The 23,937-nt window shown below is 42.9% G+C and overlaps 1 protein-coding gene across 1 annotated transcript; it reads left to right on the forward strand.

Moving 5' to 3' along the window:
* The first annotated feature begins 79 nt into the window (after positions 1-79).
* On the forward strand, positions 80-23,001 carry Su(P) (prostaglandin E synthase Su(P)). Its single transcript, XM_077650049.1, has 6 exons — positions 80-410; positions 684-893; positions 1,008-1,210; positions 1,984-2,196; positions 16,868-16,985; positions 22,750-23,001. Exons 1-6 carry the CDS (start codon positions 84-86, stop codon positions 22,897-22,899), a joined length of 1,221 nt encoding a protein of 406 aa, XP_077506175.1. The 5' UTR covers positions 80-83; the 3' UTR covers positions 22,900-23,001.
* Positions 23,002-23,937: the final 936 nt, after the last annotated feature.

The following is a 23,937-nucleotide window of genomic DNA, read 5'->3' on the forward strand; positions in this document are numbered from 1 at the left end:
GCAAAAGCATATAAGATATATTTAATTTTACGTAGCTTTGTAAATTTGTGAAACTAGCGTCAGTTCTGGTTATATTTGAAATAATGCCCGATTGGCATCGACAACCTACGCGTTTAGCAATGGCGGCTCTCAGTGCGCAGCTTGCCCGGTGTGCGTCTTTGGCGAAATGTTTCTCGCCAGCAACTGCATATGCCAGCGTCCATGCCGCAAAGCTAAGCTCATTTGCTCGCTCGAGTTCAAAATTGAATTCCAGCAAACTTCGCTTCCTAGCTGTGGCTGGGTTAGCGAGCGGCGCCATAGGTCACGCTTATATGCGAAGCCTGGAACTGAGAAAGGATCCTATTGGCGACATCTTTTCGCCCCTGCATACGAAAAGTATTACTCATCCTGGGACGCATATTTCACGTGTTGTAAGTAAACCTTTGAGCTCATGTTTTTCCCAGTGTAAGATAATGTGCTGTCTGCAGATACAGCCGACAGCCGTCAAGCATGGCTGTACTCATTCATTCTGACGATGCCCTTGCGTTTTTGACAATGTGGCCCTGATCAACAAAATGTCTGTCTCTGTGTTATGCCAGCGACCCTCGACTAGATGAATTTGCTACTTTTGCTTTTTAATTTGCTGAACGGTGTGCTGTATGAGAACGATGTTCTTTTAATTTGTTGTTCGTTTCGTCACTTAGGTTAACGGGCCAACCACAAAAACAGGTCTCAAGATCACTATGTATCAGTACCAGACATGCCCATTTTGCTGCAAAGTCCGGGCCTTCTTAGATTTCTATGGTATCCCCTACAACGTGGTCGAGGTCGACCCCGTGCTTCGTCAGCAGCTGAAGTTCTCCGACTACAAGAAAGTACCCATCTTGCTCGTAGAGGAAGGTGGAAATTGCTGGGTATGTGCTTGCTGTATTCTCAGTTGACCTTATGCAAAAGTACTATTTGACTAGGCCAACGGCATCGTTAGCACTTTTTCTGCACCCTGATGCATTCTTCTTGCCTTTTTATAGCAAATTTATGACTCCACGGTTATCATCAGTATGCTGCAGAGCTACCTTCGTGACATAAAGGGCGGCTTCAGAAAATATCTCTGCCTATATGAACCCGTCAAGGTTACAGATGCTTCGGGGAAAGAGTCACTCGAAGTGTTCAACAAGTACTTTCTGATGATGGACAGCGCTCCTGCGCAAGGGAAAGCTTTGATTGAGTTGAAGTAAGTGCGTGCAGTTCTCATTTATGTGTCTCGCACATTTTGTGTTTGAACTAAATGAAATAGATTCAAGAGAGGCACATGGCACAATGCTAACTTTGCACAGTAGGCTTTGTTCTGCGTGTTTCTCTTGAGTCTGCTCTGCTGACAATTCAAAGGAAAGTGTAGCAGCTGGCTCGGACACAGTTACTTCAGTAACGTTGGCACCTTATACTCCATGCCACAAGCCATTTGCAGCACTGTGAAGGCTGCAGCGATCTGAGCCAATCAGAACTGCATGCTCTGCAAAACATGCTGCTCCGTGTCTCTCACCCTGCAACTGGTGGCTCCACCCCTGGGAAAAAATGAGCACCAGAATCCAGCTGCTGTGCGCAGGAGATTCTGCCGACTCGGCAAATGCCATGTTTATGAATGGCGATGCACCATTTCACAGCGAGCCTCCGCAGTGCTGAATTCGTGCAGACTTTCTCTGCTAAATTAATCAGTTGAATGAAAGGCTCGCTATATTTTCAAAACACCATCTTTAACTACGTTTTCAATTACTGCAATAATTGTTTGAAAAATAGTCATAACACTACTCAAATATTTCAGGTACTATTTGTAGTCTTCCATGCCACTGATTGGACGAGAAAGCTCTACCTTTCAGAGTGCTGCCAGCAACTTGTGAGATGAAATATAGTTGCTTGAAGTGCTCTGTTAGGTCATCTATATCAGTGACTTCTTTGCCGCACCGTAATTTGAATGGCTGCATGCTGTTTTTCTCATTTTATATGCAGGGAGGAGCAAACATGGCGCATGTGGGCAGATGATGTTCTGGTTCACGTGCTCTCTCCCAATGTGTACCGCACATGGCAGGAAGCTTTACAGGCCTTTAACTACTTCTCTGAAGTTGGAGAGTGGGAAAGGAATTTTCCTACCTGGGAGCGCCTACTCGTCATTTATGTGGGTGCTGCTGCAATGTACTTCGTGGGAAAGAGGCTAAAGAAAAGGTGACTACTACTTTTGGGCATCATGCAAACAGAGGGATTAAAATCTCATCCTTATCCCAGACAACCTGCTACAGCAAGCCAGGCTTAAAATTTAAGCCTGTCTTGTTGATAGTAGGCTGTCAATTTTTTGAAATAGCTGTTCTGGTACTTAAGTGCTCTGAATGATTCATAGGGACAGTTGCTGGCAGTGAAGGTACATTTAGATGTTTTGGCTAAAAAGTTTTGCTGCACTAGTTTTTGTAGCTTTAGAACAAAAAATTAGCCTTGTCTTTTTGCTGTGGTTGTATCTAAATATTTAATGCATATGAGTACATGGTAGTAACAGTAGTAATAATGTAATAGGTCGTGGTGGTAGCAGGACAAATGAGAGTGAAGCTAGTATTGCTTCTGTCTGAAAGCATCCTTAGAAGATGTACACTTTTAGCAGTTTGATCTTGTTGAAAGCACTCATTTGTATGCCACAGTCGTGTTATCAGCATTTAGCCTGTTTCGTTATGCAGTTTGGAAGTTTGTTTTGATATGCATTTGTGAGTAAAACCTGATTTTCTCCAGGCTTTCCATGTAACAAATCTTCCTTCATTTTGAAGGGGGTAAAGTTAGATCTACCCAAACCTCACTGAATTCATGAAGCATATTTCTGCATCAGCCAATGGACTTGGTCAGACCAGTTACTTGAGGGGTGCCTCCAGTATAATTCAGGCAGCTGTTAATCATTTCGGGCACTATGTGCATATTCATAGCAAACTTGCAGCTTTCTGAATGTGTGCTAATCCTAGCAGTGTTTGGTTTCAATGGAGGTGGAACGCAAAAGGCACCCATGTTCTGTGCGACGTCAGCACACGTTAAAGGAACCGCAGGTGGTCTAATTAATCTGGAGCCCTCCACTATCGCATCCTTTATAGTCCATGTACTCCTTCAGGACACTCAACCCCAGAATTTACCATTTTTGCTCCAAATTTAGCACTCCGTGTATCTAAACTAGGGCAATTTTTTTATATTAACTAGCAAGTGCAGTAAATAATATTTATCAAAACAATGAGCTTGGCAACCCATGCTTCAGTGTAGTCATGTAGACTGATTTTATCATATTTTCTTTCTTTATTCGGTGTTTTTCATGTTATCTTCTTTTAAGAAAAGAACAAGTAGATTTCACTGTCCCTTGGGTGCCTGTTTCCTTACCGAAATCAAGGAGCATAGGGGATGTGTTTTAAATTTGTAGATTAATAGGGTAATTATTTTAATATAATTAGTAATTAGAAAGAAGAAGAACAGACAACCACATGCCGCCGGTGAGATCCAAACCCACAACCTCTGAATTTCATGTCTGGTGCTCTACCAACTAAGCTGCGGCGACGGTTGTCCAGTCTTGTGCTTTCAGGCATGTGGAGTGTAACCGAACTTTGAGAGTGTTCACCAGCGCCACCCTCGTCCTTAGCGGTGGACGTAGTATGTCCTGTATTACCGCAAGTGTCACATGACATGTTATCGAAAATTGAGGGCAGAAGCTGTGCGATAGCCCTCATATGCTACCGATGGCATCAAGACTGCGAGAATCAAGGCCTTTGTTAGCTATTGAGCTGACAAGGGAAGGGAAAAGAGGGGCTTGTTATGACATACATGACGGAAGCCAACAGTCACCGAAACCAACGAGCATAGGAGATGTTTTTTTTGTGTGTGTGGATTATTAGGGTTGTAAAGAGGAAGATGACTCGACTGTGCCCCCTCGACTCTACCCTTCGACTGGCCCTCTTGTCGTTGAACGATGTGGTCACCGAGCAGTCCAAGGATCCCTGGATCACTTCTTTTGTCAGCTATCTTTCGAACCCTTCCGTCATTTTGGTAGCGCGCGCTGTCCGCTGTCAGGCTGCCCACTTCACAATTCGTGATGGGCTCTTGTACTGCCGAAATTACCTCTCTGAATGCCGCAAATGTCTTCTTGTGATCCCCAGGCATTTGTGCTCGGAAATATGCACTGCATTTCATATTGACCCGCAGTCGGTCACACCGGTGCCTTCAAGACCTATACCCGGCTTCGCTTCTGCTATTACTGGCGCGGTATGTACACCTATGTTCGCAAGTTCGTCCGCTCCTGCCCCGACTATCAACGCCGCAAGCCCAGTCACCACCATTTGACCGGGCCGCAAATGTTGCAATGCCGCAAATGTCGCAATGCCGCAAATGTCTTCTTGTGATCCCCAGGCATTTGTGCTCGGAAATATGCACTGCATTTCATAGTGACCCGCAGTCGGTCACACCGGTGCCTTCAAGACCTATACCCGGCTTCGCTTCTGCTATTACTGGCGCGGTATGTACACCTATGTTCGCAAGTTCGTCCGCTCCTGCCCCGACTATCAACGCCGCAAGCCCAGTCACCACCATTTGACCGGGCCAATGCGGGCCTTTGCCTTGCCCATCCAGGCCTTTTCGACCGAGTTGGCACTGGCCTATATGGACCGCTTCCCTACGCTGCTGCCGGAGCCGCTGGGTCATCGTCGCTGTAGAGCATTCGACCTGGTACAGCAAAACTGCCACCCTCCCTGCTGCTACGGCGTGGGATGTTTCAGCCTTCCTCTTGCACAACTTCTTTGCCACGGTGCCCCGCTTGAACTGCTGAGCGACCGTGGGCGAGTGTATCTATCTGATGTCGTTTCTTCTCTTCTGAAGCAGTACAACGTTAATCATTGCACCACTATGGACTACCACCCGCAGACGAATGGCCTGACTGGACGTTTAATTGGACATTAGGTGACATGTTGTTACATGGCTGCGGATCATTCCAACTGGGACGTAGTGCTGCCATTCGTCACCTACGTCTACAACACCACTACGCAAAGCACTACTGGTTTCTCGCCATTTTTCCTTCTGTATGGCTGTGAACCATCCTCACCACTTGACACCATTCTTCCTTACTATCCTGATTCATCGGAGTTGACAACTATTTGTGAAGCCTCCAGATACGCTGAAGAGTGCCGACAGCTCGCCCGGTCGCTCACATCTGACGACCAGGGGCACCAAAAATACCACTTCGGCCACTACATGGCACAGACAGTTTTCTTCCATAATCTCTTGTTTGGCTCCATATGCCTTCTGCCTCATCTGGTCTCTCTATCAAGTTGCTTCCGAAGTATCATGAATCCTATAGGCCGCATCCTTGAGTGCACTTCTCCCGTTAATTACATCATTGAGCCCGTAATGCCCTTGTCCGATCTCTAGCGATGTGGGCATGAGACAGTCCACGTGTCTTGCTTGAAGCCGCACTGTGACCCCCACATCTTTTTCCCCCTTGGCCAATTGTGAAGCGGAAGATGATCGGCAGCTGCAACGGCGGAGCTGACACGTGCCGCGAGACGCGAGTGCCAACTGTTTTGGGCTGGGACCTGCCCATGTCTGCTATATCTAGCCTTTGCACAAGATCTTCACTGACGAATAAAGCCCATTCCAGGATAACTATTTAAAAATGTTTAGAAAGCAGAAGAAGAAACCAATTACATGCTGCCGCTGGGATCCGAACCCACAACCTCCGCATTTCACGTCCGGGGCTCTACCAACTGAGCTGTGGTAATGGCTGTCCAGTCTTCTGCTTTCGGGCATGTATAATGTAACCGGGCCTTGAGGATGTTTACCAGTGCCATCATCGTCCTGGTTGTTAAGGGTTGCATTAGGTAGCAAAGCATTTTTTTAAAGAGGTTTAAGGTTAGTATACTTGAGCCTTAACTTTAAAATGTAAAAAGTTAAATTGGGCCTGCAGTTGCACTGCTTCCTAACTTTGATGGAATAGTTGCATGAGTGGGAACTATAAAAGCTAAGTTTGCATTCGTGATTGAGGGAACCAAGGTCATTGCTGTATGCATGTGACAAGGCTAGCTCAGCAAAACCCTCGAAAGCTATTTCCAGACTACTTATTCCTTTAGCAAGAGTTGTTTTCGGGCTAGTTTGGTTTCAACTTGTAAAGCCAGAAGGAATTGCGCTAAAAACACAACTCAAAGAAAGACACATAGACAGGACGAGCACAGTAGATTGAACAGGAGTGCACTCATCCTGTCTGTGCGTATTTCTTTGTGTCCTGTTTTTAGCACAATTCCTTACGGCTTTACGATAGTTATTCCTGCTTTGCTTTTAAAAGGGTACTGCAAACAACTCTTATCAAATTTTTTTTGCTGGCAAAATCTGAGAGTTTAGCATTTCGTGGCTTTGTTGTCGTTTGTCTGGCAGCGAAAGATGCATTTATTGCTTAGAGAGTTAGATTCGAAGTTGAAAAGGTTTTTCCTGTTGCTCTGATTCAAACTCAGGACTCTCTGATGATGTAATAATCGAAAAGTGACATGAACTGATATAAATGCGGGCTCCAAGATTGCTGGAAGCAAGTGGTGCAGCCTACAAGAGCCAAAATTAAAGCTACCGGCGGTCGGACACTGAAGGCACTGGCCATCACTGCTGTCACTTCATTTACGTTTACAGCAGCATTACGATAGATCCCATTCTCGATGCCAACAACAAGGTTCTCGCAGAGAACTCTGTCCTGTGTTTAAAGGTGCACTAAAGAGGAATCTGAACTCGTCTTTTACTGTGGGAACTCAATCTACTCATTCCGAGCATTAGAAACTTCGAAAAAATTGTCCTGTGCAGCCGATTTCCCTAATTTAAATCGGATTAAACGCCCTGGCTCCTGCCTTTTTTTAAATTCAACGCTGAAGGTAGGAGGAGTCAAGCAACGCATGGAGTGCCTTTTAGCCAGTTCTGTGGCGGCTTCGATTTTGCTTTTATTTAGTTTTTTTAAGTTTTTGTGAATAAATAGTTTCAGTAGCAGACAACATAGCCACTAATTAGGCCCATGGAAATAAAAATATGCATGGACCCTGATTTACATATCACTCCACCGATGGCAGAGCGGCAAGCCGCCACGGGACTGGCTGAAAGGCGCTCCACGCGCTGGTTGACTCCTTCTACCTTCAGCGTTGAGTTAAAAAAGAAGGCGGGAGCCGGGACGTTTAATCTGATTTAAATTAGGAAAATCGGCCACACAGGACAATAATTCGAAGTTTCTAAGAATGCTTGGAACATGTTCATCGAGTTGCCGCAGTAAAAAGACGAGTTCAGATTCCTCTTTAGTGCACCTTTAAGTGACCTCAGCCCCCAAGAGCGCGTGATGCTTTTGAGGGCTGAGGCGGCGGGACTGGCTGGACCCCTTAACTATACCACACCACAGTAATAAATACCAGAGTTATGAAAAACTGTTCTGTTGCTTGCGTCAGTCAAGATGTATGCAAACTTTGTTTCGGATTTCTGTTTGTATTGTTTTGCATCAAGGTTTATCATACCATGGAAAAGAAATGATGAAATATTTGTGATGTTCCAAACATGAAAATGAAAACATGAAAAAAATATGTATGGCTGTTATGACTGAGCCATGTTTTTATGCAGTATGAGTTTTTAGAGCAGGAATGTATAAAGCGCACTCAATTGCATTGTACGGATATTTACAAAGCTCAAAGTCTATGCCTCCTGTGCCTTGGACACACATGTATTACACATAGCTTTTTACTGAAAAAACAAGACAGACCTCTATGTGAGAAATGCGAAGGTGAGCACACAGTAAACCGCATTTTGATCTCAGGTACAAAACTGTTAACAACTTTTCACCCAATGATGCTGCTAGGTGAAAATGCACTTGTTTATTTTTCTTGTGTTTTTAGGTTTCTCAAAGCAGCGACTGTTTTAAACAAACTATAGATTTTAAAAACTTTAGTCTATTTAACACAATAAACAGACATTTCAGCTCTGTGTTTGGTGCACAATAGCATTAGCTGCTTATGTGTCTTCAAACCCAATATAACTAACAAAACTCAAAGTAGCATTGTCTATTAAAACAGCCTGTTTGGGTGTGCTTGTCATACTTATACTTATTCAGTGCATCGATGATGATAACATGACTGGTATGCTGTTGAAAGCCACATTGATGTCTTCCAAGCTTTTTTTTCCACTAAATCAAAGCAATCACTTTCACTTTCTGGCTAATTTCACAGTTCATTTTTTCAATACAGTAAAACTTAATTAATTTAAACTTAAAGAGACACTGAGGCCAAATTAGAGTTGTCCTTCATTGATAGATTACTGCTTTATACTGACAGAGACGCTACTTTTACTGAAAATGGAGCTTTCGTAGCCTAGAAAAACTCGGAAAACGCAATAGATGTGTCGCCACCTACGACTGTTTTCACAAGCAAACTGGTGTGTTGAGACAGATTTTCTTGCTTAGATCCTTGAAGCTTGGCAACAATGTCATTCACCTCCAAACGGTTGTCATGGAGTCTCTTTCGATACAGGCATCGCGAGTTTGAATCGAGTGGTGGGAGAAATTTTTAATCAAATTTTCTTGGCAATAAATGTATCTTTTGCTTCCGGACAAGCATCAGCATAGCCAGAAAGAGCTGCAGGATCAGTTTTTACTAAAAGTAAAAGCTGGATGAAGTTGTCCACAGCGTTCCTATAAAGGGGCCAGGAAAATGGTTGGAATTATCCAAAGGCCAAATTATCGATAGACCATCAAAATAAACCCAGCACTATTCATATCGTCGTAAATTTATTTGGTGAAAACTTGAGTGATGGCTGTTTACTTTTTAGATTTTTCGTAGTTCCACCAAACGCTTTACTGTGCGCTGTTGGGAATGTCGAAGGAGAACTCTTGCAAACAGTTAAGGCCTCCGCGGTCCTTCATGCTGGGACGCAGTAGCAGTAGAGCCTCCTCACATGGGCTCTGATGCACAAGCTACTAAGAGCATGTCACATATATGCAGTTTTTGCTCACTGAAAGAACAGGAGAACCGTATGGATGGAAGTAAGGAAGACTCATTGGCACCGGAACGGCAAATTAAAAATAAATACAAAAAACCAGTGTTGCACCAATCGGCATGCAGCTGTGCTAAACTGGCTGGAAGTGCGTGGCCGATAGCTGCCTTTGCCTTGGGCTTGCATGAAGCTGAGGGAAACGACACTGAAACTATGCAGTTGGACTATTTTTCAGTGACGGGGTCCTCTGGCCGTCATCATGCCTGCCTTTATACCCACATCAGAAGTGCTCAGGAAACACTGCACCATGCAGTTCGGGCTTGGGGAAAACTGTTTGGATGATCGCTTGCTGAGTCTCAGACCTAGACATGGGCAGTGATTGGGAGCCTGTCTGGTATTACCAGTGTGAGTCCAGGTGGATTCTAGTCAACAAGCATCTGACTCCAGAGCATTTTTTGGGACCATACTGGCAGCCTGAATTATCCTGATATCTGAAATAACGAGGTTTTACTGCGATGTGACAGTTTTCATATTGTTGCCGTGTTACTGAGCACACCATAAGGTGCAAATACCCTATAGTCAAATGTTACATTGCAACATCTTTATACAAAATGCTAATTGATGTATGAGGTAAACACAAGTTTTTATGCAACCCCTTGAAAAACTGCATTGAAGCACATGTATTTGGATATAACAATGTATATTGCAAATAATTTTTTTTTGTGAACCATTCATTTTGTGTGCTGTGTCGACATTGTAGTGATCTGCAGTGCCATTTACCGCTTTTTGGCAAAGCATTTGAAAACTCCTATATGACCATCTAGCAAGATCTTCTGCCTTTTGGGTTGGGTTCACTGAAGAATGGTGGGCGAAAGCATTAACACCCACTTTGACAGGGTTATACTGAAAACAAGAACTTTATTGCATATAGTTGGTGATGGGGATGATCAAAGACTACAAAAGACTACACTATTATATCTGTTGTACCTCACCGTCATGGGTGGTGAACTGAAAGGGGTAATGGATAAGCCTTGACTCCTGCTCTGTAACTTCTTTTATTACATATTTAATTAAAATATGTTAAATTTAAATTAAAGTTTTTTATGTTCTCTTTCTCTGGAGTGCATCACATTTTGATGTGGCCTCCCCCAGCAGTGATGCATTTTCACCACCTTTGCGCTAGTGTCTGCATGTTATTGCGGAAGAATGCGGGCAGCTGTTGACAGCACCACTGGTGCACTGTATAAGTGACCTCATTGCCTGACATGAAAGGTATACGTTTAAGATGTTCCTTCATCTTCAGAGACATCCCGAAGTCCTTTGGCACAAGGTGTGGTCTTTAAGGCGATTGAGGCGAGACAGCCGGCCATATTTTTCAATGACGACATTCAGAGACTAGTGCACCAGTGGTGAATGTGCATTGCAGTTTGTGGTGACTTCATTGAAAACGGTTGTGCTACTGGAAAAGAGGACATTCCATGCTCTCATTTGAATGTAACATCTTTCACTTCTATCACTGCATGAAAAAGTTGAAACCCAGGAGGCAGATCGGTCCATTCCATTCAGTGCTTGATAGTCAGATCAGTGCTGCAGACTGCAGTCATGATACTATGTATGTAGGCCATTGCCATGTTGCAGCAGTAGTGCAGCCAAACACTGTTGCCCTTGCTTCTGTTTAACTAGAAACGCAGGACAACTCCATTCTGTTTTTGTTCTTGGTAGAAATCCATTCTGTCACTCTTTCCGGTCATGTTTGTGTTTGTGCAGCAGCAAAAGACATTTATTGCTGAAAAAAACTGTCTAAAACTTTATCGCCACTATACCCAAACGGGGGGATGTAAAGACCAAATAGGCTTCTGTGATCTGTTTGGAAGTGGTGGTGATGTTGCCTGACCTCAGAGAGATGCACAAAAAGCTTTCTTGGTGCTCATCAGTTTGCTTGCGGTAACTGCCGAGGGTGCCCGTTATTTTATTTTTGGATCCATTCTAGCTTATAAAAGTTCCATTTTCATTTAAAGTAGCGTCTCTGCCATTATAACATGGTAATCTCTTATTCAGTCCAATTTCAATTGGTCCTTAGTGTCCTTTCATGGTGTAGCACTAGACTTGAACTTTCTCATGAAAGTAACGTTGCATTGTAGACATCTCACATCTTGGAGTGCCTTGTTGGCAGCCTTGTTGGTAGCCTTGTTGGCTGTAATAGCACATCACCCATACTGCATGGTGGCTTAGTCTCGTACGCTGCTTCCTCCTGCCTTTCGCATCACCGCTTTCTTTCAACCTCCTGCTCCCCTCCATGCATACTTAAAGATGCTAGCTACTGCCCCCAGTCACCCCCGAAGAAGGAGCTGAGCCGGGTCCGAAAGGTTAGGTTTTAAATTAATTTTTTTGGTTGGAGATGTGTCAGAGTTTATTATAGTGTGCATAGATAGGGCATTGTTCTAATAAAAGGGTCAGTGAACATTCATCTGCTAGGCCATTGTGTTTTGAAGTGAATTTTTGCAGTCAGCAATTGCTGGCATTTCGCTATAGACAAGGTTTCTTTTTTTTTTTGTGCTGGGCTTCCGCCTCTGCACCAAATCTTTGTGCTATGCTTGTTAGTGTAAAGCCTTAAGCTTTTATTGCCTCAAGGTGTTAGTAAAGATAGGAGCAATGAAGGTTTTCCAAACGATGGATACTCATCAGTGGAGTGAGTACACCGCAGTATGCAGCTCGCATCTCTGTTTTGCCTGATAGTGATCCCGTGTGCGTGCGCACCTTGGCATGTGCTGCATTTAGGAAGAGTATATAGATCCATAAGTATATTGTGGCAGCTGAGTAGCAGGTGCACAGATTCAACACAGTTGTTTTTTAGTGTCGATTTGCCATTGGCAGTGCAAGTTCCTGATAATTAAATGTAATTAAAGAGAAAATATAAACTGACGTGTCACTAATGCAAGTTCTGCCTGCCTCTTGACATTTTACAGTTTAAAAATTGGAGGTGACACTTCAGCTCCACCTTAAGGGTATGATGCGATAGATTTTTTGGTTAACACCCATTCATGTGGAATTGGTCATTCTCAACTTTGCATTCATAGATCTCTGGGAGTCCTCGTACCACTCCTGGCGCAGTGGTGCAGCAGTTAAGCGATGGCCCTGCGATGGCAGGTGCTGCTATCCGTGGGGCTTGTGCGACCCACGTTGCTGTTCCTGAGCAACCTCTCGCAACCAATCATAATTTAACTGCCGCATGCCATGGTGGTCAATTTGCTCACAACCCGGCGGACAGGTTCTGATGACACCACAAGGTTACGTGACCTAGGTTGCTTCTCCGGGGGTTTTTCACTCACGACGACGACGCCGATGGCGGATTATCTGCACAACAGGAGCCTTAATGCTGTTGCGTTAGAAAGTAACATGCTCAAATGATCAGATGCGATGAACTGTGTAAGCAAGATGAGCTTTTAGGATGATGCTTTTTCTTTTTGCCATATCCTATTGCCTAAATGTTGCACTGATTGATTTCGCTTTTAAAGGGATAGCGTTGGCCCCATTCAACGGAAAATCTGGCAGTAGGCACGTTGTGAGCGAAAATCCCTACAGAGCAACCTAGGTGGCAGGTGGGCCACTTAGGTCACCTTATGACATCATCACAGCCTGCCCACCGGATTATGAGCAAACTGCTCACCATGACAGGTGGCATTTAAATTAATGACTGGTCGTGAGAGGTTGCTTGGCAAGAGCAACTTGGGTCTCACAAGCTTCACCGGTGGCAGCACCTGCAATCGCAGGGCAGTGGTGCATCACTTAACTGCTGCACCACTGCTCCAGGAGTGGTATGAGGACTCCCAGGGATCTATGAATGTAAAGTAGAGAATGACTATGTCTGCAAAGTGATACACAAAGTGGACCCCAGGCCGCTGCAGGTATCGGTTAGTGCTGTCACGTCATACCCTTTAGGTAGAGCTTAAGTGCGCTCCCCAATTTTTATTTTGGCTCTTTTGTGCTTCACTAATGATTTTATGCTTTCATATTTGCTCTATCGGTGTGGGTGGTGCTGCATGGGTGACAGCGAAGTGGGCATCCTCCTAGCTAGAGGGGTGGGGGGTGGTGCTTGTAGAGGTCAGCTGACTTTCCCCCTGCGTCTTTGAACTTGATTGTGCCATGGGTTCTAAAATAAAGGAGTAATTACTCATTAACATCCACTAAATTGTATCCATGTGGCTGCAAAGGAAAGCTATAGGCTTTTACAGAAACTTTGAAGTTGAAGAAAAATTCGTCCTGGTCTGGCGATCAACCTGAGACCGGCGCCTCTTCAGGGCAATCTCTCTGCCAGCTAAGCTATCCCGGACTAATGTCAAATGGCGGGACAAGATTGAATCGATCAGCAGCTCGAAGTTGGAGCATTGTTAGTCGAATGTTTTTAAGAAAATCCCCGAAGGTGGAGTAAATTTGAAATAAAGGGGTAGTTACTCATTAGCATCCACTCAATCCAGCTATTTGGCTACAAAGGAAAGTTATACAGCTTTCACTCCAAAGCCTTATAGCTTTCCTTTCTAGCCATATCGCTGCACTTGGGTTGATGCTAATGTGTAATTACTCTCCAATTTCAAATCTACCCCACCTTGGGGGATCTCCAAAAACACATTGGACTGTGCAACATCCAGTTTGGCATGTGTGTGCTTTTCCAAAACAGTGTGGAATCTCATATCTCATAGACAGCTCTTCTGGCAGGTTGAACACAAGGCGTGGCTTGCTTCTTGTTACATGAGCACTCATCGTTTGAAATGCATGTTCAAGTTAGCAAATGGCGACTGTGCCCGGAATACCTCAATTTAATGTTTTGTTGCATTGAAAGACAAAGACCTACATGCAAGCATGATGAAACAGTGAGCTTTTGTTTGCTTTTCCTTTTTTAAGGCTCGCTAAAGTAGTTTTATCAAACATGTGCAGTGTATGCACATTAGTAAGCAATCATACAGAAGCACAAGCTAGTGAGAATTTTCTTGGAAACATGAACTGTTAGCAGAGCTAAAGGAGATTTCAAATCATTTCCATTTGCTTTTATGTTACTCTGCCCTGCATTTTTTCTCAAAGTATTGCCTTTGCTCTGGGGTACTGACATCAGCTAACTTGCAGTGCCTGCATGTTCTTCCTGTCCTCTCTTCCTCCACTCATCAATTCTCAAAGAGGATCTGTCGGTGCTGCTGCTCTTCAACCTACATGTGTGCGAAAAGAAGGCACGGCTCTCTGTGCACACACCTTCAGCTGTGCCAGCTGTGTCATGTTATGTGCACAAGTATTTATTTTTTGGGCATGCTGGTGCTTGTCCACGTGTTAAATTCTGCCCTCCCACATTTTTGGAAACAGCATTGTTGTGTCACCAGAATCGTGCAGAGCCTGCCATTCGGTCGCTGTTCACATCACTGTACATAATTGTGAGGGTTCTGAAACTGGGTTCCCAGGGCACTTAAATCCATGCATGCCTCAGCCCTCACCTTACTTTTACACACTTTATTTTGGGACTAATTAAACCTTAATTGTTTATGGTAGACTGCATCACTATATAGCCAGTAATTATTAATTGAATTTGTACATTTTTTGAGGGGCTACGCTTCTGAATGCCCATTTTAACGCGATAGCATTAATGGCTCCGTTGTCCAGAATATTCGGCGTCGGCGTTGTGAGCGAGAAATCACTAACATGACTCTGGCAGGTGGTGCCCAGCGAGCAGCTTAGGAGGCAGGTGGGTCACCTAGGTCATGTGATCTTGCGGCATAATCACAACATGCCCACTGGATAGTGAAAACTTCCCACTGTGGCAGGTGGCAGTCAAATTAATCATTGACCGCTTGGGAATATCAACCTGGGCCGCACAAGGCCCACCTCTGTGAGCACATGCCATCACATGCCATCGCATGGCAGTGGCGTATCGCTTAACTGCTGCACCACTGCACCAGGAGGAGTATGAAGATTCCCAGGGATCTAAAGAATGTAAAGCAGAGAATGACCTTCTGCATATATGGGAATTAACCCATTATGCTATCGCGTCATATCCTTAAGGCGTAGCTTTAGTGTCCCCTCCAATTTTATGCATGCATGCATGTTAGGCAGGAATGTACAGAAGCCAAGACACGCAGAGTTCCTGAGATCTCTTTAAAAGCCGATCGGGTTTCTCGGGGTTAGATTGCGAAGCCCTGAATTATGGTGTAGTGTTTATGAATGGGCGGCCTGGCCTAAGAACAGTGTCTAGTGACTGTTTATGAATTGCTCATTTTTCATTAAGGATATAATATTTTACAAAGCTGATTAGGACCATGTGCTCTGTGGAGCCATTGCGCACATTTAGTTGCAGTGTTGAAACTTACCGTTACTCGTGCAATAGACCCACTCCGATAAAAAACACACACCTGACCTCGGCTGGTATTTAGCATTTTGATTTTGTCTTGCCACGATTGGCTGGCACGATCAGCTATCACAAAATAAGCATATTGCACTGTGATGCAGCAAACACCTTTTGGAGTGAATGGTGCTAAACACCAGTGACACGAATACGGGAATGCAACTTGTCAATTGCACACTTTTGTTGATGACGGACGGACGGCTGGGCAGATGGATAGGAAATTTTGACTGTTACAGAAAAATCCGTGTTTTTTTTTTCCTGCATAATGAACCCTCCCCCCCAAATTGATGTCAACTTTTCTGGAAAAAAAGTGGGTTCATTACACAAGTAAATAATAGTATTTTAGTGACCCTTAACTCTTTCCTTACTGCTGGAAAACAGGAAATTTCAGGGTGGTGACAGCGACATTATTTTCACTCATTAATTTAAAACTTATTGTTTATTGCAACACATCATTGTGTAGTTAATGGAATTCTCTTTTAAATGATACAGGGAAAATACAATATATATTGCTTATAAAAAATTTTTTGGTTGGCAAAATTTGAGTGACTTCCACGAAGTCACAAAATTATTAAACATATGCAGTGAGAAGACAGGAGAATAAAAAAAACCTAGAATATATGTTTTGTGTTTTACTATGCCAAAAATGAGTATTCATAGTTGCAGAATTTTTTATGCTAAACTTTTTGGTCATGAAAATAAACAACCAATTACTACCTGTGTACAGCACTTAGGGCTACTCCGCAGAGCAGTGCTAAGTAGACTTCAGGCCGCTACACTGCTGGTGGCATGGAATCATTCAGACCGTGCCTAGTACCTTCAGAAAGGCCCTGAAAGTAATGAAGCTCCTTGGCAACGTTGGAAACAAAAGTTGCAGGCGGGCACCTATCGATAGTCTGACCTGGGAGGAGCAATCATCACTGTCCGAACTAAAATAAGATGAATGGACATCATTTTTTCACATAAAACTGTCACTTGCACCTACAGAGCCGAGATTCGATGCTGCGAAATCGCAACAACACCGTCACTGCTGAGCAGAGTCAGTGCAAGAAGATGGCACTTTGGGTGCCATGCTTCTGCAATTGCCGTGTTGACAGTCTTCGTGCAAAGTTTGAAAATGCTCCTGCGTGTGGCCGACGAAAAACAAATCCTAAACTGTAGTCCTTTTGCAACATACTGAATGAGGTTACTTATCCAGGAGCGGCTATGATTGCTCAGAATGCAACATTTTGCTCTGTCATTCAAATTGAACAATTTGAATAGGCACGGTATGGAAAGAGTTGAGAGGTGTGCTTCTTTCCTGACCGCCTTTTGGCTTGTGAAAGCTAGCTGTGAGTCAACACCTGCCTTGGAATTTTACTCGACCCTGGTCCATGTACGTACATGCAGGGTGTTACTGTAGTAAGGTTTGGCAGCATTTATTTTGTGGGTTTTGAGAGTGCTTTCAGTTCAAGCTGAACTGTGTTCTTCCTCCTTTAATCTAATATATTGCTTTACTTACAGGCACAACTTGAAAGATGACGTAAGGGAGAGTTTTCGGGATGCCTGTCGTGAATGGACAGCTGCAGTGGGCACAGAGCGCAAGTTCCACGGAGGCAGTCATCCGAATCTTGCTGATCTGGTAAGTAATAGCATAAACTAGATCGCCTGTTAGTCGTGCATAATTAAGGCTCTTCTTTTTTTGGGTGACCCTACATGTGTTGGAATAGGCAAAATGAGTTTAGTTTAAAAGATGCATTAAAAAGTTATAGCACATTAAACCTTTGCTGACTTGATTTATGTTGTCATGGTGGCCTGAATATATGCTCACAAGTGGGAACTGTACAGTTACTAATATTGCTGCATAGATACACAGTGAAAATCCTGGTCAGCATTGTTTTGTATGCAAAGTTTTTGGTTGGGTCACTCTGTTTCAAAGGAGCTTCATTTTAATATGCAAAAATTAATTTGTATTTTTTGTTCTCTTCTGCAGTGCTTCTGTAAAAAGAAAACAGCTAGGGGGTTAAACTTGTGATGAAGGAAATATGTTTCTGTGATGATGAGTAAAGAAAAACGGTGTGAATTTGGTACTGCACCGCTAAAACAATGGCACACATGCAAAACAAGGCTATGCTGCTACTTCAGCGGTCCTGGTAAAGCCATTTCTAACTGTTCATCTTCCTTGTCAGCCATATCCGCTGCATTTTTCAATATAAATTAGCCTTCCCCACTCTCCACTGCCTCTTTCCTGGACATGCATTTGGGGGATGTAGAACCTCCAGGGGTGAAACTGCTGCATCATTCTGCACCACATAGAAAACCTTTTGTTCATTGGCTTCAGACCTTGTGATCGCATCGTTACACATCTATGGCTATGAGTTGCGCGTACACTGGGATGCGATCCTGCAAGAAGCTGTACAGAACTAAGTGCAGCATCAGGATGAAGAGGGAGAGGGAGTATGCGTTGACTTATTTATTTATTACATACTGCAGACCCTTGGGTCCAAGCAGAGGGCATTAGTATATATACAGATAATAATGAACAAAACAGGAACAAACAAGTACACATTTATAGAATTTTTAGTCACACTGCAGTCAACAAACCATGGTTCCAATCCGATACTGTCCAAGGAAAAAAGGAAAATTTAAACGTATCAGTTCGAGCATAATAGGGTGTGAGTGAGTCAGGATGATGATGTCTTGTGAGGCGCGTTAAATAAGGTGATTTATTCATTTGAAGTTTGTTGTTAAGAAGGGGGGAAAGGAATTCAAGTCTTAACTGCCTTCGACGTGATTCAAGAGTGGGTATACAATTGTCTGCCATAATTTTAGAGGGAGAGTGAGGCCGTGCGAATTTATTAAATATAAACCTAACTGCCTTTCTTTGTATTCTTTCAGGGTGACTGATATTTGCCTTAGTGTGAGGATCCCATGAAATACATGCATACTCGAGCTTTGGTTGAACAAATGAAAAGTAACAGAGTAATTTCAAATTAGTAGGGGCGTTTTTTAGTTTGTGCCTCAAAAAGCACAGTTTGCAGAAAGCAGAAGAACAAATATTATTAATATGTGTGTTCCACGACAATGTTGGTGTCAAGGTAACACCCAAATATTTGTAGTTGATAGCTTCACGTAGTGGAGAAGAACCTAATGTATATGAAAAATAAGTGGTTTTTTTTTACGAGTGACACGAAGGCATACTGATTTTTCAGCGTTGAGAAACATTCCCCATTCATTGCACCAATTCAATATCCTGTTTAAGTCTGTTTCAAGGACAGTCTGGTCATGTGGACAGGTTGTTTCTTTATACAGGACACAATCATCGGCAAAAAGCCTAATTTTCACACCGGGAGATATGACAATAACGATGTCGTTAATGTACAGTAGGAAGACTAGGCGACCCAAAACACTACCTTGCGGTACCTCTGACGTGACTGGAAGAGTGGCCGAGCTATGTTCACCTATTGTGACGTATTGAGTCCATTTAGTCAGGTACGCAATAATCCAGTTTACAAAAATATCAGGTATGCCGATAATTTTAAGTTTATTTATTAATTTGTCGTGAGGAACCTTATCGAACGCTTTAGTGGTCTAAAAATATTACATCCATTTGGCCATTATTGTCAAGAGATAAAGCAAAACAATGAATCACTGATACCAACTGTGCTACAGTAGAATAACCCTTCCTGAAGCCATGTTGGAACTCCGTGAGCACATTGTTTGTAGCCAGGAATTCCTTGATACAGTTGGCCACAATGTGCTCCAGGAGTTTGCAGCATTGTGAGGTCAAAGAAATAGGGTGATAATTTTGTAATTTTAAGCGATCCCCTTTTTTGAATATAGGAACAACGCGGGCCACCCTCCAGTCATCCGGCAGCTGTCCCCTCTAGAGGGAAACAGGAAAATTTTTTGGAGTCAACTTTTCTTTTAGCCAGTTAGGGCTACAAGTGAGGTGGTCGTATTTAATTAATGGGGCGCAGTAATTGCAGAGTTCATCCAATGAAAGCAGCTCATTCCCACGACAAATTTTTGTCTTGTTTCCTTTATTATCTTTTTTTTCTGTGTTCAGTTCATTCTAATATTTTATGCAGTCCCAATGACTTCAAATTAATGAGGTTTTACTCTATGTACAGAAGGAAATTATATATTCCAAAGTAATTCCTGCTGCTTTTTATGAATCAGCCAGTAATTGATGCGTACATTTCGAATACAGCTTGAAGACTGAAGTATTTAAGTAGTTGCTGGAAAGCTGTCATTTGTGCCCCGATATCAAGTTACAAAATTGCACCTTATTGTTATTATTTTCATTTAAACTTGTCTCGTTACCTTAAAACTGCATTTGACCTTCACATGTGGTGCGTTACTTTTACCTGCATTGCATGTCTTGCTTGATTACAGGCATATCAAAGAAGCAAATACACTTGCACTTTCGTTATACTTCCAGTCCTGTCAACATTGGGAAGGTGCTCAGTGGTTCCATTGGAATTATGTTTCTATACAGCTGCATTGTAACAAACTACAGTGCATTTTTCATTTAATGTTTGAATGGCACTTTATTGCTGGGCTATATTTCTAGGCTTTCTTTAAGGAAACTGCTTCTATTATGACTGAATTTTTGTGAAAGTTTGAATCACGTAAGCCTCTAGCAACACCTGGTGAAAAAAACATCAACTAATGATTTGTACAAAATTACTTCTCATGCATTAACGAGTGGAGCATAGTTGAATTACCTTTTATGATTAGGGGTGTGCGAATATAATTTTCGAATACGAATATGAAGAAAAAATGGCTTCGAATATTGAATCGAATATCTGGTCAGCGCAAAAAATAAATTAAGAAAAGATAAACAAGCAAAAATTGTTGCTCATATTTTTTTCAAAATAGTGTATGGCCTTTGCAACTGAAATAAACAAAACTAGACTGCCTGAGCACCGGATAAAAAAAACATGATGTCCGCAAAAAAGTATACTACTTAATTGAACTGCATAACAGTATCCAACCTGTAATGTGGTCAGGAAAAATGCAATCCATAACATGACAAGACTGGAAACAAAAATAATATGATGGCTAGTAAAACCTCATTAATTCGGAGTTGAAAGAACCGACAGAAATGCCCAGGTTATTTGAAGGTCGATTTATAAAATACCCCGCGGCCCCCCCCAAAAAAAAAAACTGAAAAGGTGGTAGTCTTATGAGGCGGCTCTATTGTGCAAACACCTGTAATCCCATGACGAGCACAGAGTTTCGGGGTGCTGGAAGACATCGGGAGCGTAAGCGAAATGGGAACACGCATTGACGTTGGAATGGCGAGACCGTTTCTAAAAATGGAAAAGAAATGACGAGCGATGTGTCAGTCAGCGTCTGAAAGCGGCACAGTGCTGAGATTGGGCTACCAGCGAATGCGCAGGCCAACAGTTGCCATTGCAACAGGCGAGTGGCCAAGCTCAGAAACCAAAACTACGCGGCCAGGTTATTTTTTTGACCTTGTGACAGGGGCCCTCCGAACATTGTCACGCCTGCCGTTAGGCCCACTTAAGAGGTGCATGGGCTACAGTGCACCACGCAATAGGCGGGATTTTTACAGGATCGCTTGCCCTGTTGTGACACCTCGACTCGCCCTTTCGGGAGCCTCACGCGAAATTCCGCAAGTAGGCTTTCCCGCATAGCGTAGTTGACCAAAACAAGATGGCGGTGGTCACGCTTAGAGAGTTAAGGTGACAGAACGGATGCCATGGATGTGGGCATTAATTAGATAATATATTACGGAAGGATAAAAAAATAAACGCGCCTTCGCGTTGCAATTGTTAGAAGCTGGTCGCCCCTCTTGTTGGTCCGCAGCACGTGTGGTATGTGGGAAAGCCCACTTGCGGAATTGCGCACAAGGTCAAGCCTAGCGGCATCGGAATGCGATCGGTCGACGCGATAAACGGCGGAGAAGAGAACAGGGCCTTTATATTGTTTTCCTGGAACTTTAAACTCTATATTCAGATAATTTGCCCAGATATTGCGCTTTTACAATAATCAGATTTACAAAAGTCGGCGCGGTATACGATCGCTGCCGAGTATTCGGGAATTTTCGAATATTCGGAAATTCACGAATATCATTTCTCGAATACGAATATGAACCGAATATGAAATATATTTGATTCGTATCCGAAATTTAAAATATTCGCACACCCCTATTTATCATTATTCATTTTTGCTTGCTTCCATTAGAAAGTGATGTTTGTATTGCTCGAAAATTACTATTTAAAATTTTCTGTTACAGATACTTCGAAATATTTAATAGATTATTGTGGATTTTGATAGTTGGTTTCGTGTACTCTTTGGAAAAAGAAATGACAACACTGCTGCTTGGCTAGGCATAACATATGAGCTGCAGTGTCAGCTGCAATGGATAGTTAACCGCCATATCAGTGCCTTGACCCATCCACAAGCTGCAGGAAATATACTTCCCACCAATTTTTTTGCCCATCATTGAAGCATTCGCAGCAGTATGCTACTTCGAATGAAGTGTTCAGAATTAAAAAAAAAATAATGACAGAGAATGCTTACTACATTTAGATCAGTGTGAAAGTGCGGATTTGTGCTACATAGAAGACGATGAGCGGGCAGTGCCGCAGGATGAAGCGCTCGCGCTTCTTGGACATACAGTCTGCAAGAGACGATTTTGCTAGGCTCTGAACGTCCGGATTAGTGGCATGTAGAAGACTACGATGAGCGGGTAGTGCCGCGGGACAGAGCGCTCGTGCTTCTTAGCCATACAATCTGCAAGAGATGATTTTGCTAGGCTCTGGACCTCCAGATTAGTCCTTTTGTACTAAAATGAGTGCAGTATAATGCTCTCTAATGGCACGAAAATGATGTCTCATGCACCTGGACTTTCTCCTGTAATGGCAACATCGTTTTTCTGGTGCTGTAGCAAATGTCTTTTGCGAGCTATGTAACGATATTGAAATTGTTTGACAAGCATGAGATATGTACATCATAATACAGCGCAATAAAGACGAGGACACAATAAAGACACAAGTCCTTGTACATTTCTATCATGAATCGCCAACATGCCCAGACTGCCACCTTCATGAGTGTTAATGTTTCAGTTATGTGCGACTCACCAGTGTTTTGAAGTTTTCATTCCAGTGGATCGACTGCTGCAAGGATTCCCAAATGAATTTGTGTATGCATTGCTTGAAATTAAGATGTTTTTTTTTTTTTCATCTTATCCACATGTTCTGGGCAGTAGGAAGCATACTTCGCACCAGAATATTTCCATTTGAAATTTCAAACTCTTGAAGAAGGACTATGCAATATTTTTTTAAACAAAATGGGCAGAAATTAGTCCTTCATTTCCAGTACAAAAATGTTGCCCTTGACTTTGTGGTGATTGTATCCTTGTCCATTCGCAGGCTGTTTATGGTGTGCTGAGCTCCGTGGAAGGATGCCCAGCATTTGAGGACATGCTGACAGACACCAAGATAGGGGATTGGTACTACCGGATGAAAGAAGCGATATCAAGTCATGCTGGGACTCGTGCTTTGAGTGCCATGACATGCTGATTTGGTAGCGAGTATTTGTTGCACTTCATTCGTTTTGGATCTCTATTGTTGCCCAGGATTGCCATAATACTATGACAGTGTTAATAAAGTAGGTTACCTGCATGTGTGGCTTATTCATTTTTGCATATCAAAATGCCAAATTTATCTTTTTTAGATAACTGCTTTAAAGGAGGAAATGCACATTCATTTTTGCTTAGGTCAGAACTTATTGTTATTTGTTAAGAAATTGGTTTTATAAATGCATTTTTATAGCATATAATAAGAGGTTGAAAGATTAGTGTGCACAGTTGTGTATTTTAGGAATTGTTTGTTGCACTCAGCATAACTTGCAACACAGGATGTAGTGGCAGTTTAGCTATGAGGCTGTGCATTGCGTCAGCAAAAAGTGGTGTGTCTTGCTAAAAGCGTGGAGCTTTCGTGTATAGTTTTTCAGTTTGTTGGAGTTTGCATATGACAGCGCTGTACACTGCTCTGAGGTAGCAGAACACATTTTACCATCAACACCACTACAATCAAACCCACTTATAACAATATTGAAGTGCCACAGAATAACCGATAATTGTTATAACAGGGTTGTGCCAATAAAATGAAAACAATTCAAACATTAAGGCATTTAATGACAGGAGAGACCTGCAGAGGCTTGATCGTTCTAATGTTTGTAAGAGCTCGTTATTTCGAACTTCAGGGGAGCGGAAAAAATGTTCAAATTATCGAATGATCCTGAAAAGATAAGAACCGCTTGCACCATGGTATATTTATCTGGTGAAAGACTGGACAATGGTTGGTTGCTTTTGAGATGAGAACGGTGTGACGACTGTTTTTCACATTTTCATAAATACTTTATTGCATGCATACTGTTGGGAGCATTGAAGTAGAACTACTGAAAGGTGGTAAGGGCCTCCCCGGCAACCTTCACGGTGCAACGTGTGAGGGTTTTAATTGGGGGAGATAAATGCGTTTTCCCCCAACCGCGGCTGACAGTTCAAAGCCACCGGACCCCACCCTGTTATCGCATACGCTACCGAGTGCATGTCGACC

The sequence above is a fragment of the Amblyomma americanum genome, chromosome 1 (genome assembly GCF_052857255.1).
Source record: "Amblyomma americanum isolate KBUSLIRL-KWMA chromosome 1, ASM5285725v1, whole genome shotgun sequence".
Taxonomy (NCBI): domain Eukaryota; kingdom Metazoa; phylum Arthropoda; class Arachnida; order Ixodida; family Ixodidae; genus Amblyomma; species Amblyomma americanum.